The sequence below is a fragment of the Macaca fascicularis genome, chromosome 14 (genome assembly GCF_037993035.2).
Source record: "Macaca fascicularis isolate 582-1 chromosome 14, T2T-MFA8v1.1".
NCBI classification, from domain to species: domain Eukaryota; kingdom Metazoa; phylum Chordata; class Mammalia; order Primates; family Cercopithecidae; genus Macaca; species Macaca fascicularis.
Genome location: NC_088388.1, coordinates 38,532,693 through 38,552,482, shown reverse-complemented (window position 1 = coordinate 38,552,482; position 19,790 = coordinate 38,532,693). Strand labels below are relative to the sequence as shown.

The window sequence follows — 19,790 nt, the reverse complement described above, 5'->3', positions numbered from 1 at the left end:
TGGGCTGCATTTTCTTTCTCTGTGGTTACCTCTTATTCTTTTTTCATTGAGTCTCACTCACAGCCCTGTAAATCCTTCGGGCAAGAAGCAACAAGTTGCAGGCTTCTTCTACATCTGCCTAGGAAGCGGGTGTTAGGTGGGAGGAGGGCAGAGGACTCATGCATCTCTCACCTGGACCTTAATTTCCACCTGCAGACTTTCTTTTAATGTAATCTAGACTCTGTTAGGACCTAGCACCTGAGACCAGTCCAACAATCGCTCCCCCTGCACTGGGCACTCTCCAAGAGTATGCCTGGCAGTCAGGCTCTGAATCCTGGCATGCTGCCTATTCTGGCCTTTCCCTTTTGTTGCCCTAAGGGCTGTGTGTTGTGAATCAAATCACTGGGCAACGAAGTACCTTCAAAAGAGCCCCAAGCTCTCTGGCAATTACTGTGTATTCCAGCCAAAACTGCAGAGAAAGGAGGGCATCAAGCTTAGGGGGCCAATCCCTGTCTTTCTACCAGTCCCTTATAACAACTCAAGCTCCATTTAAAGAGGCTCATATTGGAATAGTCTGTTGACAAGTAGATACCACTTCACCTCTGCTAGGGTGAGTGCTGGTAGCTCCTCCCTGTTAAATGCACATCTCAATGCCTCTGCCCTAAGTGAGTTGTGCAATAAATGAGCTGTCACACTGAACAGGTGGGAAAGAAGTGAACTGCTTGTTCACTTGCTGCCGTTGCCACTGCTGGTCCAGAAATAGAAGATAAGACAGGTGAGAACTGCTTTTCCTTCTATCAAGAAAGATTCTAAACTGAGGCAATGCTTTGCATTGAGTTCTGGGGTTTTGTGGTTTTGGGAACCAGCAGTAGTCAAAGTATTTTCTCTTGGTAACTCCTTAGGCCATAAAGGCTCTTTTCTTTTTTAAATAAAACAAAACAGCACAAAAAAACAAAGACAAAAATACCTTCAAGCTCCCTTCAGTAGTTGCTACACCTTCAGATTGAGACATCCTTCCTTATTTGCAAACCTCAGCTGTGTCCAGGGGCAGGGCCACAGTGAAACTGCCAGGAGCAAAAAGGCTTCCAAGAAAAAGTACCACATCAGACTGGAAACTGGGGACAGATCAATCCTGGGATATGACGGGCATCAGAAGGCTCCCTCTCCAAAGGACTTAAGAACCAAACCTGACAGTTTCTGTACTTGGTAAGTTTTGTGTGGTTTGCTGTGTAAAGCATATCTGAGAACAGGTATTATTCAGCTCAACTTCCTTTTCTCCTTATTGGGAGGGTTTGTGAATTCAAGTCTGTGGACTGAGGTGGTGGGGAGCATCCAGTTACAACTCTAGTCACATGTAGCTCACAGCCATGTGGGCTGTGCTGGGGATGGTCGATCAAGCATTTGGAATAGACTTGGTTTTTGGAATGCAGTGGATCTGATTGCTTCTTGGCAGCTTCTCTTTCCCAATTACGTTTGGCTTAGTCTGATAGTCAAATTACTTTGCAATCCCTAAGCTGATCCAGAAAGTATACAGGGGAGACAGAGAGAACGCTGTCTAAAAGGAGACTGGGGATAGGGGAAGGAGGATTCTGGTTGGATTTTCACAATGTTCCCTGAATAATCCACAACCCATCCCAAAGAATGGTGACTGCATGTGATACCCTGGCTTTTTGTTAACATGCCTCTTTAAAATGTTGGCCAATTAAAGCCATTGTGCACATTTTCAATTGTTTTGTTCCCTTAATGAAACTCAAGAATGTATATTACAGGTATGGATTTGATTAAAAATGTAAGGTTTCTCATAATGAATGTATGTTCTGGTTCAAATAATTTAGGAGTTTCCTAAAATCTAAACCCAGTACTTTCCATTGCATCAGAAAACAAAACCTTGATAATTTGAGTTCCAATCTGAATATGGTGATTCCACTGAAGTGAAGCTAATGTTTTCCTTTGTATAATTTACAAATGAATTGTTCGCATGAAATTTAATGCAAGCAGAATTGTGAACCTATTTTGGAGAATGGACTGGTTTTTCTAATGGCGTTATTTTTGTTGTTATAGTTGCTGAGATAGGGTCTTGGTCTGTCATCCAGGCTGGAATGTAATGATGCAATCACAGCTAACTGTAACCTCAAACTCTTGGGTTCAAGCGATCCTGCTGTCTTAACCTCCCAAGTAACTCAGAGTACAGATATGCACCACCATGCCTGCCTTTTTTTTTTTTTTTTTTTTTTTTTTCTAGATGTGGGGGAGTCTCATCATGTTGTCCAGGCCGGTCTCAAATTCCTGTTCTCAAACAATCCTTCTGCTCCAGCCTCCCTAAGTGCTGGGATTATAGGCCACTGCACCTGGCCTCTAATCGCTTTATAGAATTCATTATTCACATGAGAATATATTCACAAATTGTTCAGTATCTCAGCCACCTATTAAACCAAGTTTAAAAATAATAATAATGACCATTTTACAATTTTAAAAAGACTTCAAGTTGAAGAGCCTTAGGTAGCAGGTATCTTGAGTAGAGTATGTATGTATTTAAATGATGTTAAAGAGAGGCACTACAAATATTGTCTGGTCAAATTCCATCTTACCAAGTAAAAATTAATTGATTTTATTATTTAAAGGTTGAAATATAAAATAATAACAATATACTTAAACCTCCATGGTGTAATGTCTAGAAAACTTCTTGCCCTCTCTCTCCAAAGCTGAAATGTCAAATGGTGAGGTTAATTAACACACAACAATCTTGAAGGTTAGCTACTAATTTTTTTTAAATTATACTTTAAGTGCTGGGGTACCTGTGCGGAATGTGCATGTTTGTTACATAGGTATACACATGCCGTGGTGGTTTGCTGCACCTATCAACCCGTCATCTACATTAGGCATTTCTCCTAATGCTATCCCTCCGTGCTCCCCCTACTCCATGACAGGCCCCAGTGTGTTATGTTCCCCTCCTTGTGCCCATGTGTTCTCATTGTTCAACTCCCATTTATGAGTGAGAGCATGTGGTATTTGGTTTTCTGTTCTTGTGATAGTTTGCTGAGAATGATGGTTTCCAGTGTCATCCATGTCCCTGCAAAGGACATGAACTCATCCTTTTTTATGGCTGCATAGTATTCCATAGGGTGTGCCACATTTTCTTTATCCAGTCTATCACTGATGAGCATTTGGGTTGGTTCCAAGTCTTTGCTATTGTGAACAGTGCTGCAATAAACATACATGTGCATCTGTCTTTATAGCAGATTGATTTATAATCCTTTGGGTATATACCCAGTAATGGGATGGCTTGGTCAAATGATATTTCTGGTTCTAGATCCTAGAGGAATTGCCACACTGTCTTCCACAATGCTTGAACTCATTTACACTCCCACCAACAGTGTAAAAGTGTTCCTATTTCTCCACATCCTCTCCAGCATCTATTGTTTCCTGAGTTTTTCATGATCACCATTCCTGGCATGAGATGGTATCTCATTGTGGTTTTGATTTGCATTTCTCTAATGACCAGTGATGATGAGCTTTTCTTCATATATATATATTGGCTGCATAAACGTCTTCTTTTGAAAAGTGTTGTTCATATCCTTTGCCCACTTTTTGATGGCATTGTTTATTTCTTGTAAATTTGTTGAAGTTCTTTGTAGATTCTGGATATTAGCCCTTTGTCAGATGGATAGATGGCAAAAATTTTCTCCCATTCTGTAGGCTGCCTGTTCACTCTAATTATAGTTTCTTTTGCTGTGCAGAAGCTCTTTAGTTTAATTAGATCCCATTTGTCAATTTTGACTTTTGTTGCCATTGCTTTTGGCGTTTTAGTCATGAAGTCTTGGTCCATGCCTATGTCCTGAATGATATTGCCTAGGTTTACTTCTAGGGTTTTTATGGTTTTAGGTCTTGCATTTAAGTCTTTAATCCATCTTTAGTTAATTTTTGGATAAGGTGTAAGGAATGGATCCAGTTTCAGCTTTCTGCACATGGCTGCATATGGAATATGTGCCACAATAGCAAAGACTTGGAACCAAATGTCCATCAGTGACTGGCTGGATTAAGAAAATGTAGCACATGTACACCATACACTATGCAGCCATAAAAAAGGATGAGTTCATGTCCTCTGTAGGGATACTGATGCAGCTAGAAACTATCATTCTCAGCAAACTATCACAAGAACAGAAAACCAAACACCACATGTTCTCACTCAAAGGTGGGAATTGAATGAAGAAAACAACTGGACACAGGAAGGGGAACATCACACACTGGGGCCTGTCGTGGGGTGGGGGTACGGGGGAGGGATGGCATTAGGAGATACACCTAATGTAAATGATGAGTTAATGGGTGCAGCACACCAACATGGCACATGTATACATATGTAACAAACCTGCATGTACATGTATCCTAGAACTTAAAGTATAATAAATAAATAAATAAATAAATAAATAAATAAGAAAAATAAGTATAAAATAAGAAAATTTGTTTTGCAGGTGTTATTTAGTTTGCCAAAGAAATCTCACTGATAAAAATTCATCCTGTATAGCTAGGAGCATCTACATTTTTCTTTACTTCAGAGAAACACAGTAGCTTATCATCTAACTAAATTGCCATGGTGCTTCAACTGAGCTCAATTCTAACAAGTCAAGATGGTTAAATTACAAAAACAGATTTCAACAAATCATGTTAACATACAAGCTATAATTTTCAGAAAGTATTTGCTTTTAAATACTGATGATCTGTGATTTTTTTTTATTTTTTTTAATTTTCATCACATTTGTCCCAGTAGGCCTTTAAATAATCCAGAAAAAGTTAAAGTGGGAACTTATTTTCCCATTTTGCCCTGCTTTTGTTTTGATGACCTTTCACATTTATCATAAATTTAAGAAACGGATTGTGAAGAGAAGGAATGATCCACCAAGTTTCTACAGAGATACCTAAGTAATTTAACATGAGCAACACCGAAGTCTTTCTAGTTCTTCCACATTCTCCCATGTGCCTTGGGCACCCTCCGATCAGACACTAACCTGACATCACCTCTCTTGGAACACCTTTCTCAGGACATCCATTTGGCAAAATGGGTTGGAGATAATGTTCTCAGGTTCCCCTAATGATTGGAAATGTGCTTCTTCCTCTCTCATTCAAACCTAGTAGAAGAAAAAAATAAAAGATGGAAAGCTCAAAAGAACAGTCAGAAATGTAATTGATGTTTCTTGGCACAGATGTCTATAGGAGTGGTCAGTCACTTCAATAGTTGGTGTGACATGGGCACAACACCATCTTTAAGCAGAGGAACAATGTTCCTCATGGTAGAAAATGAATCCCTGGACTGAGTATTCATTAAGTATTAGTGTTTCACATTTCAAGTTATATCAAAATACTTTCAGCCAAAAAATTTTCAAACACATGAATGAGTATATTTTTTTAAATGCATTGAGTTTAATATATATATGAGCACACAAAGAACTTCATAAAAATAGATAAGAATAATTTTTAAATGGTCTTATTCCTACAAGAACTTAAGATAAATCATCTGTGTGCTGGTATTTCCTAGCCTCTTTCTACTTCTGTTTTGTTAGTAATTACAGTAGATTTTTTTTCTTTGGCTTGAAATGAGGATTCAATGAGTTATTATATAAAAGAACTTCAAACACTGAGTGGCATAAAGAAAGCATTCAAAAAATGTAAACTATCATTACTTTTTACTACTACTGCTACCTCTACTACTATTACTACTCTTGTAATCTTACTGTCAATACAATTAAAACTAATAATCTTTTTTCACTTTATGTTGTTATTTTTCCTGTTTTATAGAGGTAAATTGACAACTAAAAGTTGTAAACATAATGGTCAATGTGATGCTTATGTATACATTGTGAAATAATTCCCACAATCAAACTAATTAATATATTCATAACTTTACGTAGTTATCATTGTATGTTGGGGGGCAAGAATGCTTGAGATTACTCTTTCAGCAAATTTTGAGTACACAAGACAGTATTATTAACTATAGTCACTATGTTGTACATTGGATCTCCAGGACTTATTTATCCTGAATAAGTAGTATGCTTTGACCAACATATCCCCATTTCTCCCACCTCCCAGCCCCTGGCACCCACTGTTCTGCTCATGACTTCTATGAGTCTGGCAATTTTAGATTCCTGTATAAGTGAGATCATATTGCATTTGTCTTTCTGTGCCTGACTTATTTCACTTAGCATAATGCTCTTCGAGTTGATCTGTGTTACCAAAAATGACAGAATTTTCCTTCCCTTTTAGGGCTGAATAATATTCAGCGGTGTGTGTGTGTGTGTGTGTGTGTGTGTGTGTGTGTGTGTAGACAGATGATAGATAGATAGATAGATAGGCAGATAGATAGATAGATAGATAGATATGGGTTTAGATATATACCACATTTTTAATCCACTCATCTATCAATGGACATTTAGTTGTTTCCATATTTTGGCTGTTCTGAATAATGCTGCTATGAACATGAGAATGCAAATATCTCATTGACATACTGATTTCATTTCCTTTGCCTATATGGCCAGTAATGATACTGCTGGAATGGTAATTCTATATGTTATTTGGGGGAAAACCTCCATACTGTTTTCTTTCTTTTCACTTTGAAAAATATATATTTACAGGAACAATTCCCCATTCTCTGGGACTCTTTAGGGGAAAAAAAGGTCCACTTTGGGGAAATAAAACAAACAGTAGAGATGAGTGTAGCACCGTCCCCCAAATCACCAACTCCCAGGTCCGGAGGCCTGGGCTGGGCCAGCGCTAACAGGTGAGCCCGGGAGTCTTTTGAACCCACTCTCTCTTGCCTAGAATAGAAACAGGACAGGCTTTATGTTCCCCATTCCTCCCTCCCAACTCCAGGGACATTGAAAGGGTCTTTTGTACCCTCCCGCAGGAAATTGGGGGGCTGGGAGGGAGGGAACTGAAAATACACGTTTGGTATCAAAAATAAACACTTGGAGGAGGGAGGCGGCAGGAAGATTCCCCCCCAAATCCCTTCCTTCCCACCCACCCCACCAAATATAGGAAGAGATGACTCCCTCTCCCCTATTGAAAAGCCCCATTTAAAAATAGATTATACTATCAAAATGGCAGCGGGGGGAGAGACAGGGAGACCTGGAGTACTGGCTGAAGGGGCCCCCCCAGATGGGGACCACCCCCCAAAAAAACCCTCCATTGGGAGGAAACAGACAGGACCCCAGGGAGGTTGGCAGACAAAGGAATGGATTTTCAGGGGAAAGAAGAACAAAAGTGACATTCCTCCCTGGCCAAAGTTGGTTGAAAAAGGATAAGCTGTCTGAGAGAAAGGCTGGGGAGGTGGAAATTTCTATTCCAAGGGTGTGATTCTTCCTTGGCCAAGACTCCCAACCCATTAAACGGTACAAATTCTTCCTGGACCCCTGAGTATGGCCAGGAATAATAAAACAAACTAACTCTTCTACTCACATCTGAAAATGGAGGCAAGGCTCCCTTATCTCCCCAAGGGCAGGCTGAGAAATAAAGAAAGAAACTTCGTTCTCAAGCCAGACCCCGATTGTCTTGTCTTGGGGAAAAAAAGCGGGGAGGTGGGGGAGATGTCCTAACCACCCTAAAAGGTTCGGTCAGGCTCCTCCCAGTGGCCTTCAAAAAATAAATAAATAAACTGTCCCTACCATTGATGTAGGAGACGTGTAAGGGCGACCACTGGGGGACTGACAGAAAACAGAGAAGTTGTGGAAGCTGTGTGTTTTCTGTGGAGGAGATAATGAGAATTACTCCTGAGAGTAATTCTTCTCAAGGATCCCCACCCCACCACAATCACAGAATGAGTCTTTCAGTTGAACTATGTTTCTCCTTGAGATGGCTGGCTGGAGAGAGCATGGATGGAGTGATCCCAGAAGGCGGGGGGGGGGGCGGGGGGTGGTGGTGGTGGTGGTGGTAGTCATGGCTTCCGGGGCCCTGGGGAGAGCACCACGGGGGTCGAGAGGCCGTCCACGCTGATGGAAAGGATATGTACCTGGGCGCTGCCACTGGTCGGAAACTGGAAGGAGAGCTTGGCCGGGCTACGGGGCGCAATGGGACTCAGGGTGCTCCAGAGGTGAATGCTGGGAGGCAGCGAGCTGGGTGTCAGCAGCACTGGGGTCAATGTATGCATAGGAAGTAGGGACGGAGTTAGCGCCGGCCCAGGCACCTGGAGGCCGGAGCCAGTTCCCGATCCTGGGGTCCGTTCGGGTCCTGGCCCACCTAGCAGGCTCGGGCTGAGTGGAAGCTCTAGGTCCTGGGGCTTCCGGCCCTTCTGCGGCTGGGAGATCTCAGGGCTGGAAGCCGCGGGGCCGCCCGCCTGCTTTGCGGTGTCCATAACGACCGCCGGCAGCCGGGCTGGCACGCCCTCCTGTGGAGGGATTTCTGGCTCGGCCTTAGTAGTTTCCGGCACAAACCCTCCCTCCCCGGCAACTTCCAACTCTTCCTTGGGCCCTTCCACTTTCACTTCCGGGGGCAAAGCCCGGCCCAAACCTGGCTCCACATTCAGCTCTTCCGATTTCAGGTTTGGGGCCTCGGGCGGGGTCAGGATGGTCTGCAGAGGCAAGCCGGCCTCCTCAGCCTCCAGGCAAAAGGGGCTTGGACTGGTGCTCCTGCTCCCCGAGGGGGGCGCTGCTGCTCCTGCAGGAGCTGCGTTAGGGAGCATCACAGCCGGCCGAGGATGAGGGGGTGGCTGTGGCTGCAGAGACTGGATGGTGAAGGTGGAATAGAGGCCCGAGCCCATGTACTCGTTCCGGCGGCTATGTGCCAAACCGCTCGGGCCTGCCCTTCCTGCATCCTTGGGTGTGCCTGGCTTTCCAGAGGCAGTGTCCCCTGGGGCGGCATGTACAGCAGCAAGGGCCGCATTTGGCATGGCGGAGGTAACAGACACCTCTGACTGGGGCGCGCAGTCCTCAGTGGAGCACCCTGCGACCTCAGGATGGGACACAAACTTGTAAACGAACTTCTGGCCGCTCACTTTGCGGATGATATTCTTGTCATAGTAGTACCGCAAGGCCCGGCTGAGCTTGTCGTAATTCATGTTGGTCTTGTTCTTGCGTAGCCCCCACAGCCGGGCCACCTCCTCTGCATCCACCAGCTTGAATTCACCACCATCCCGTGAAGTCCAGGAGATGATGTGGCCATTGCCTTGCTGTCTGAGCAGCTGCAGCAGAAACTGCCACAGCGTCACAGATGGGTCCATCACTGGGGGAGTGCTCACGCCATCCCAGGGGTACCTGTGTGTAGCGTGGCGGTGGCATTGGCAATGTTGGCAGCTCCGGGGGGCTGGGGCTCCATACGCGGCCCCACCGCCCCCCAGGCCTGGGTTCCGAGGAGGCGGTGGCGGTGGTGGTGGCGGTGGCGGCGGCGGCAGACCTAGAAGCCCCATACTGTTTTCTATAATGGCTAAAATAATTTACATTCCCATTAACGGTGTACAAGGGTTTTCTTTTCTCCATATTCTCACCAAGACGTATCTTTTGTCTTTTTGATTACAGTCATTGTAACAGGTGTGAGATGATATCTCATGAGGTGGTTTTGGTTTGCATTTACCTGATGATAATTGATAGCATTTTTATATACTTGCTGGCCGTTTATATGTCTTCTTTAGATAAATATCTATTCCTTTTCTTTACCTATTTTTAAAATTTTTCTTTTATTGTTTTAGAGGTAGAGACTTTCTGTGTTGGCCTGGTTGGCCTCAAACTCCTGAGTTCAAGCAGTCCTCCTACCTCAACCCCTCAAATAGCTGGGATTACAGGCATGTACCACTGCACCCAGCTGCCCATTTTTTAATTGAGTAGTTCGTTTTCTTGCTATTGAGTTATTTGAATTCCTCATATATTTTGGATTAACCCCTTATCAGATGTATGGGCCCTGCTGTGGCTTACAGAAGAGTCAGCATGGTTCCATTTGAAAGTGACTTTAGCTTATTGAATGATATAGGATGATTGCTTAACTTACTTGATTAAAATAAGTAAAAACATAGATGGTCCTCAGATGGATACTTTAGAAATATTTTTTCTCATTTTTTAGGCTGTCTCCTTACTTGCTTTATTACTTCCTTTGCTGTGCAGGGATTTAATTCAATACCATCTTATTTGTTTATTTTTGCTTTTGTTGCCTGTTCATCTGGGTTCCTATCCAAAAAAATCCATGCCCAGACAAATGTCATGGAGTTTTCCCATATGTTTTCTTCTAATAGTTTTAAAGTTTCATATTTTATGTTTAAGTTTGTAATCCATTTTGAGTTGATTTTTATGTATGATGTGAGATGAGGGTCCAGTTTTATACTTCTTCATCTGGATATTTAGTAACACTCCTCCATTTGTTGAAGAGACTGTCTTTTCCCCATTTAGTGTTCTTGGGATCTTTGTGACAGATTAATTGACCTTAAATGCACAAATTTGTTTCTAGGCTATTACTTTCTATTGATTTATATGTCTTTTTTATTCCAATACCATGCTGTTTTGATTATTATAGTTTTGTAGGCTATTTTGGGATCTGATAATGTGATAGTTCCAACTCTGTTTTTCCTTCTCAAGACTGCTTTGGCCACTCAGATTTTTTGTGGTTCCATATATATTTTAGAGTGCTTTTTAAAATTTATTTGATAAATGTCATTGGAGTTTTGATAGTAATTGCACTGAATCTGTAGATGACTTTGGTAGTATGGATATTTTACTGATATTAATAATTCAAATCCAAGAACACAGAGTATTGTTCCACTTACCTGTGTCTCATTTAATTTTTTTTGTCATTGTCTTATAGTTTTCAGTGTATAGATCTTTTACTCCTTGGCTAAATGTAATCCTAAGTATTTTTAGTGATCCTGGAAATTGAATTGTTTTATTGATACCTTTTTCAGAATGTTAGTTGTTATTATACCTAAATGCTACGAATATTTGTATGTTGATTTTGTATCCTGCAACATTACTAAATTTATTAGTTCTAAAAAAATTTTTCTGTAGTCTTTAGAGTTTTCTGTGTATAAGATCATGTTATCAGAAAACAAGGACAATTTTACTTCTACCTTTCAGATTTGGATGCCTTTCATTTCTTCTTCTTGCCTAATTGTTCTGGCTAGGACTTCCAGTACTATAACATTAGAAGTGGTTAGAGTGGGCATTCTTGTCTTGTTCCCAAACTTAGAGGAAAAGTTTTCAACTTTTCATCAGTGAATATGATGTTAGCTGTGGGCTTGGCACAGATGGCATTTATTATGTTGAGATACATTCCCTCTATACATCGTTGTTGACAATTATTATCATAAAAGGATGTTGAATTTTATCAAATGCTGCTTCTGCATCTATTGAAATGACCACCTAATTTTTATCCTGAATTCTGCTAATTGTTGTGTCATATTTACTGATTTGTGTGTGTCGAACCATCTTTGCATCCCAGAGATAAATCCCACTTGATTATACTGTATTTTCCTTTTAATGTGTATTGAATTCTTTTTGCTAGTATTTTGTTAAAGATTTTGCATCTATGTTCACCAGGAATATTGGTCTGTAATATTCTATTCTTTCAGTGTTCCAGTCTGCCTTTGGTTTGAGGGTATTGCTGGCCTCATAAAATGAGTTTGGAAGTATTACCTCTCTGTCAATTTTTGGGGAAAGTTTAAGTAGAATTTATGTTCATTCTTCTTTAATGTTTGGTGGAATTCACTGGTGAAGCCATCAGGTCCTGGAGTTTCCATGGTTGGAAAGTTTTTGATTACTGACTTAATCTTCATACTTATTGTTCTGTTCAGATTTTCTATTCATGATTCAGTCGTGGTAGGTTGTACATTTCTAGGAATGAATTCATTTCTTCTAGATTATTCAATCATTGGCATATAACTGTTCATAGTAGTCTCTTACAAGCTGTTGTGTTTCTGTGGCATCAGCTGTAATGTCTCCTCTTTCATTTCTGATTTTGAGTCTTCTCTCTGTTTCTTAGGTTAGTTAATGGTTTGTCGATTCTACCTTTCAAAAAAGTTTTAATTTTTTCTTATCTCTATTTCATTTATTTCTCCTCTAATCTTTTTTATTTCCTTCCTTCTGATAACTTAGGGATTAGTGTGTTCTTCTTTTATCTAGTTCCTTGAAGTGTAAAGCTAGATTGCTTATTTAAGATCTTTTTTTATATTTTATGAAGGCATTTATCACTATTAACTTCCCTCTTCAAACTACTTTTACTGCATCTCAAAAGTTTGTTACGATGTGTGCTATTTTTGTTTGTCTCAAAATACTTTTAATTTCTCTTTTGATTTTTTCCTTGACCCATTTGTTGTTCAGGAGTTTGTTGTTTTGTGAAAACTGAAAATTCACAGGAGTTTTTCAGTTTTTCCCCTGGTATTAATTTGAAGACAAAGTCATTATCTTTCATAAAATGATATTTCATATAATAGCCAAGAGAATAATAAAACTTTTTGTGAGAACATAAACTGCAGGCAATTTAAAGTATATCTTTGGAACATAGTTTACATGTATCCTCCCATATATGTTTTTACTCCCAAGTTCTCATTTCTTCTAGACTAAATTTTTATGACAGCTCCATACGATGTATCTGATTTTAGCCCTTTAACCTTCTTTCAATATACCATACACACTGTCATCAACTTCATTGTCAAATCTGATACCTGAAAAAAATATATAAAAATTCCCTTTCATAATAGAATGAAACCCAAACTCCTTATCTTGCTATGCATGGTGCTTCATGATCTGGCGTCAACATGCCTTTTAATCTCTCTCAACCACCATTTCCCCTTATAGCCTTTTGTCCCAGCCAAACAACGTGTTTTCTTTTTTTTTTTTTTTTTTTTTGAGATTTATTTATTTATTTATTTTTATTTATTTTTTTTAATTATTATTATACTTTAAGTTCTAGGGTACATGTACATAACGTGCAGGTTTGTTACATATGTATACTTGTGCCATGTTGCTGTGCTGCACCCATCAACTCGTCAGCACCCATCAACTCGTCATTTACATCAGGTATAACTCCCACTGCAATCCCTCCCCCCTCCCCCCTCCCCCCTCCCCATGATAGGCCCCAGTGTGTGATGTTCCCCTTCCCTAGTCCAAGTGATCTCATTGTTCAGTTCCCACCTATGAGTGAGAACATGCGGTGTTTGGTTTTCTGTTCTTGTGATAGTTTGCTAAGAATGATGGTTTCCAGCTGCATCCATGTCCCTACAAAGGACACAAACTCATCCTTTTTGATGGCTGCATAGTATTCCATGGTGTATATGTGCCACATTTTCTTAATCCAGTCTGTCACTGATGGACATTTGGGTTGATTCCAAGTCTTTGCTATTGTGAATAGTGCCGTAATAAACATACATGTGCATGTGTCTTTATAGCAGCATAATTTATAATCCTTTGGGTATATACCCAGTAATGGGATGGCTGGGTCATATGGTACTTCTAGTTCTAGATCCTTGAGGAATCGCCATACTGTTTTCCATAATGGTTGAACTAGTTTACAATCCCACCAACAGTGTAAAAGTGTTCCTATTTCTCCACATCCTCTCCAGCACCTGTTGTTTCCTGACTTTTTAATGATTGCCATTCTAACTGGTGTGAGATGGTATCTCATTGTGGTTTTGATTTGCATTTCTCTGATGGCCAGTGATGATGAGCATTTTTTCATGTGTCTGTTGGCTGTATGAATGTCTTCTTTTGCGAAATGTCTGTTCATATCCTTTGCCCACTTTTTGATGGGGCTGTTTGTTTTTTTCTTGTAAATTTGTTTGAGTTCTTTGTAGGTTCTGGATATTAGCCCTTTGTCAGATGAGTAGATTGCAAAAATTTTCTCTCATTCTGTAGGTTGCCTGTTCACTCTGATGGTAGTTTCTTTTGCTGTGCAGAAGCTCTTTAGTTTAATGAGATCCAAACAACATGTTTTCTACTGCTCAAACACTGTACTTTCATATCGTTGTTGTTGGCTCAGCCTGCACCTTAAATGTGGAATGACCTTTCACAAATCTTTCTTAAATCCAACTTATCTGTACCCAGATGAGCTAGCAAATAAAGGTTTAAATAAGTAAGGAATTTAATTTTTATCATGTAAAAAAGAGGTCCAGACATGACCATCTATTGCTGGTAAAGTGTTTTCACAGAACCCTGGGGAACTCTGACTTCTTTTAGATTTTATACTTATACTTCTTGCCTCATGGTTCCAAAATTACTGCTTCACCTCCAATACTACATTCACATTCCAGAGAGGAAGTGGAAAAAATAAATAGGGAAAACAGCATATCACAGCAAGTCTTATCACCTTTTTAAAAATTTCCCTACACAGTAACTTCCAAATATATTTCATTGGGCATAATTATAACTAATCTTAGCTATAAAGAAAGCTGACAAAATATTTACTAGTCAGAAAATGTTGTACTAGTGAGGAAGGAAAATAAGGTGAAACCAATATGCATTCAGCAATGTTGGCCTTATTATTTGTTTGTTTTCATAATTATCTTTTCCTGGTTGTCTGGAACTTCAAAGTCATCTTTGTACCTTCTACTGCAGCATGCACTAAGAAGATACTTATTATATATTTGAGTAAGTTTAACTTTATAAATGACAAGGGAAAGAAAGCCATTTTCTGCATTTAAGCATGATTGTATTCCATTGTAATGAAAGCATAAACTTAGATAACTTGATCAAGAATAAGCAAACTACTGCCTGGGGGCAAAATGTGGCCTACATTGTTTTTGTGCACACCATGAACTAAGAATAGCTGATACATTCTTATAGTGTTTTAAAAAATAAAAACAGGAATATGCATCAGGGACTGTATATAAACTGCAAAGCCTAAAAGATGTGGCATCTGGCATTTTACAGAACATATTTGCCATCCCTTGATATAGGTTAACATGTACTACATTTCTTTTTTTTAGTGTTAAGGATTTAATTGTATTATTCCAGGGTCATTGAAGCCATCTTTGTCTTTTGAAACAATGTATGTGAGAAAACTTGCCAGCCAACCCTTTCTCTTGTCAGGAAACTCAAATGTCCTATACCCATTCCACAGAGAAACTGATGTTAGGACTTCTGTAATGATCCTCACTCAGACTTATGAGCTAAATTTTCAGGTTTGAAAGTACATCATAATTTTTGATGATTTTTAAGTAATAATGTTCTCCTATGACTATGCAAATTTTAAGAAAAAAATTATGGTTCTGAAGCAGAAATAAGCATGAGAACCAATTAATTGTATTTCACCCATGCAATTGTTGAAGAACTCTATATGTGAGGCTAAAGCAATCTTTTTCCTATTGACTCTGCTCCATACCTTGACTAAATTATCCAAGCCAGTGATTTGAGGAAGCGTATGTGAAACCACCTTGAAGTATTTTACTTTCATGTTGTGCAAAGTATATTTTAAGTTATCTTAATGTTGCATAAAGTCTTCCTGTAATCTCAAGAAGCAGAGGGAGCAATTTTATCTTACTTGTCACTAAATCCCCCAGTGCCTATTGCAGCGCCTGGCAGGGAATTATAAGCTCTGTGTGTTTGTGCGTGCACACGTGTGCACGCATTGCTACCTCCCCTTCATCTCAAGGCAATGAAGTCTTGTTTCCATTATCACATGTCACCTTCTGTTAACGATGAGCAATTCATTACATGGAAGAAGTTAAGGAGTTCTACTTCTCACATATAAATTCTACTTTTCCTGTGTAAGTTCTACTTCATCCTTGTAAGTTTAGAGTACTGGAAAATAATATATGAAGAAAGTAAAATGTAGAACATTGGCATGGCTTCTGAAGGTCAAATATACAGTCACTAATGGAATCAGGATCAACACAGATGCTCAAGCATAATACCATGGTGTCTCTGTTTCACTAAATTTCTCTCCTGTAAATAGTCCATGTCCTTAAATTTGCTGGATTTTTTAATAAAAAGTAAGTCATGTAATCCCACGTAATATGAAGGTATACACAAGTACTCCAAAAAGTTTCAGAATAAAGTAACTAAAGTAACAAGGCACACTCTATTGATATGTAGTAAAACAAAAAATCTCCAGAAACCAAACGAGTTTCTTGCAGAACCTAAGGACTTCTGTATTTCATTAAGAAAATGTATTGTAAAGGTAAAAAAGCAAATGATAGAACAGAAACAGCACAATATTCTGAATTATAGTGGCCTTTAAGTAAATAATAAGCATTAATATTCTCTTCATAAAAGCAAGTTTACTAATTTAGTATCATAAAAACATTTTTTTCAAAAGCCATGTCCAAGGGGGCGCCAGTTAAAATAGGACAGGGATGATTGTAACACTTTCAATTTGTGGAACATTTTTCTTCCTTAAACATTCCAGAGCTTTTATGTAAACATAATTATTAAAGTGCATATGTCATTGGTTCTGAACTTATTATCTGAATTTTCTGTGAGAAAAACAAGGAATTCTTTTCATTTGGATCCTGACTTAGCACTTATGTCTCATTTACTTTTAGTCACTGTGTTTCTGCTTACAGTATGTGAAATACTCTCACCAGAACAAAGGTCCCAGCGTCAATAAGTCAAATCCCAGACTCTGACAGCTGAGTGAATAGCAGAGGCCAGAGTCCACTTGAAGTGTTCACACTTCCAGAGACCAAGTTTAGATCTTATCTGCCTGAGAATCCTTTTAACACTGATTTGTCATAGCAGGTAGCTGACAGAATTTAATCCTGAAGACCGGAAACATGGCTTGTACCATCCAAAAGGCGGAAGCACTTGACGGGACTCGTCTGATGCAAATCCTCTGGCATGATGAGGAAGAGTCTCTCTACCCAGCTGTATGGTTGCGAGACAACTGCCCGTGCTCTGATTGCTACCTGGATTCTGCAAAAGCACGGAAACTTCTAGTTGAAGCTCTTGATGTGAACATTGGAATTAAAGGCTTGACATTTGACAGAAAAAAGGTAATTATCTCTAAATTATGTCTCCCTTCTTTCTCACGTTCAATAATGGGGCTAGTCAACAATAATTTAGATAAATCTTTTTTATTTGGTCACACATATATAACCACATATGGACCCAGGTTTGTATAGTACTTGGTGCAAATTAAGTATACTCAGTAAATGGAAGCTTCAGCTATTATTATTACTATTATCATTACTACTACTATTTTTAATAAAATTTGCAGTGTTACTTGTCACTCAATGAGTGGCAGCCTTGAAAACACAAACTGTCTACAATAAAAGTAATGCTTCTAAGTCTCAGTTTATTCATTTGCAAAAAGGAATACTAAAAGAACTTGCTCATAGAAATGTGAGGCATCACTGGGATAATATGGATAAAAATGTTTAACAGTGCCTGGCATACAGTAAACACTAAAAAAAAAAAAAAATGACATTAACTAATGTCTTTTAGTCAAATTAGTATGTAGAGATACAAGCCTTGCTCTTGGATTCCCAAAAGCACAGCTCTCAAAACTACAAACCAGAGGCAGCCACCATTCCATGTTTCTCTCTTCCAAATTTACTAGGATTCTTATTACGCTCCTGTCCACATCCCGACTTGAGGACTTTACTCCCAGATTTCACTGCTTGCTAACTAGATAGAAATGTTGTTTACTCTTACATTTCTCACCTGAAAAAAATGCGAACAATAGTAGTATCTTCCCCCTAGAGTTGTAAAGATTAAATGTGTTATGTCTATAGTACTTGTTATAAACACTCAAAATAGTGTTATTTTTATTATTGCTGTCGTCCTCCTTATCATCACTACTATTTTTGTTTTTCTTTTTTGAGATGGAATCTTGTTCTGTTGCCCAGGCCGGAATGCAGTAGGGCGATCTCGGCTCACTGCAACCTCCGCCTCCCGGGTTCAAGTAATTCTCCTGGCTTAGCCTCCCAAGTAGCCGGGATTACAGGCACGGGCCACCATGCCTGGCTAATTTTTGTATTTTTAGTAGAGACGGGGTTTCACCATGTTGGCCAGGCTGGTCTCAAACTCCTTACCTTGTGATCTGCCCACCTTGGCCTCCCAAAGTGGTGGGATTATAGGCGTGAGCCACCACACCCAGCCGCATCATTACTATTTCTAATATTCTTGGCAGGAATCTTAATTGATAACTAGCTTCAGTTATCACAGAAAGTTTGGGGATCCCAGGTTTAGAGGATGTAGGTCAAGAACTGTAGATCTATCCATGCTCTATTTCTTGAGTGCTATTTAAGGGCTTCAGACCTCAGATGTATTACTTTGGCTTCCTTGTTTTCCAAAAGCTTATGCTTAATCTCTATCTTAAAAATTAAGCTGGCCAGGCATGGTGGCTCACGCCTGTAATCCCAGCACTTTGGGAGGCCGAGGCGGGTAGATCACGAGGTCAGGAGATTGAGACCGTCTTAGCCAACATGGTGAAACCCTTTACTAAAATACAAAAAATTAGCTGGGCGTGGTTTTGCTTGCCTGTAATCCCAGCTACTTGGGAGGCTGAGGCAGGGGAATCGCTTGAACCTGGGAGGCAGATGTTACAGTGAGCTGAGATTGCACCAGTGCACTCCACCCTGGCAATGGAGCGAGACTCCTTCTAAAAAAATAAATAAATTAAGCAAAGCATAATTGGATTCCCTGATTATCTTAAACAGCATTCAAAAACAGAGCAATAGTGGAGAACGGAAATAAAATCCATAGAGGTGAAATTTGCTTTTTGTGTTATAAGGTGTACATCACATGGCCCGATGAGCATTACAGTGAATTCCAGGCTGATTGGCTGAAGAAAAGATGCTTTTCCAAGCAGGCCAGAGCAAAGCTCCAAAGAGAATTGTTTTTTCCAGGTAACTTTGCCAAAGTCTTCAATGTCTTTTTAAACCCTTACAGTAAAGGATTTTTAATAAGAAATTTGCTCACAGAAAATTCAAACTTTTGTGCTTTGATTAAAATATGTGATGTGTAAATTATGTGACGTGTTTAAAGTTTTACCAACAAAGATCATTTGGGTAGAGATGAAAAAGAGTACAGAGTAATTCTAGACATTCTATAGAGAAAGGAACAAAATAAGCCCAGCAAACTTGTGTCTTTGTCATCTAAAGCAAAACCTGGCACAGCACACCACAGACACTCCATAAGTGCTCACTACAAAGAAGCAGGATGAACTAGAGGCAGACTGGCCCTTTATAAAAATGTTGTCTAAGACCAGAACAACACAAATCAACAAAGCAAGAATTCTTAACCTGGTCTTCACAGATGGAATTATGGGATTTACCAACCCATTAAATGGTATGCATAGCACTGCACATGCCTGTGAATGTGGGACAATTTGTGTGTGTGCATGTACACACATGTGCACGCAAAGCCACATTTGTCTAGGAAGAATTTATATGGGTTTTAAGGGGATCTGTGAACAGAACAATGTTCAGAAAAACTTCGAGCGTGGATTCAGGATAAAGAGGGCTCCATTGCTGAGCAAAGAGGCAAAATAAATACTTAAAACAGGTGGAAATATTTTTTAAATATAAATTTTAGGAGATATACAGTAATAGAACTCAAGCAGAGGAACTGGTAAGGGGTGAGGGGTGTTTACAATTCATTCCCTGACTATTTTGAAAATTTATTACATGAAACTATGTGCATCAAAGATAAACTGAAAAACAGTTCTTGCAAGATCTAGTCATTTAAAAGTGCGTAGCACTCCCCTCTCTCTCTTGCTCCTGCTTTCCTCATGTGACCTGCCTGCTCTGCCTTCACCTTCCATCACGATTGTAAGTTCCTGAAGCCTCTCCAGTAGTTGAGCAGATGTCAGTGCCATGCTTCCTGTATAGCCTGCAAAGCCATGAGCCAATTTAACTTCTTTTCTTTACAAATTACCCAGTCTCAGGTATTTCCTTATAGTGATGCAAG

At 39.7% G+C, this 19,790-nt stretch overlaps 1 protein-coding gene and 1 pseudogene across 12 annotated transcripts in view; one reads left to right on the top strand and one right to left on the bottom strand.

Moving 5' to 3' along the window:
• The first annotated feature begins 555 nt into the window (after positions 1 to 555).
• Positions 556 to 19,790, top strand: part of BBOX1 (gamma-butyrobetaine hydroxylase 1) — a 91,635-nt gene continuing 72,400 nt past the window's right edge. For 2 of the 12 annotated variants that reach the window (XM_074012590.1, XM_015434088.4), the window contains exons 1-4: positions 556 to 754; positions 1,015 to 1,185; positions 16,617 to 16,870; positions 18,613 to 18,727. In XM_074012590.1, coding sequence (XP_073868691.1) covers positions 18,675 to 18,727 — 53 coding nt within the window. In that variant the 5' untranslated portion in view covers positions 556 to 754; positions 1,015 to 1,185; positions 16,617 to 16,870; positions 18,613 to 18,674. Of the gene's footprint in view, positions 755 to 1,014; positions 1,186 to 8,444; positions 8,504 to 16,517; positions 16,871 to 18,612; positions 18,728 to 19,790 lie in introns of those variants that run through there. The other 10 variants (XM_074012589.1, XM_045371624.3, XM_074012591.1 and 7 more) reach the window with 6 other exon arrangements.
• Positions 7,901 to 9,481, bottom strand: LOC102131144 (ETS domain-containing protein Elk-1 pseudogene; annotated as a pseudogene).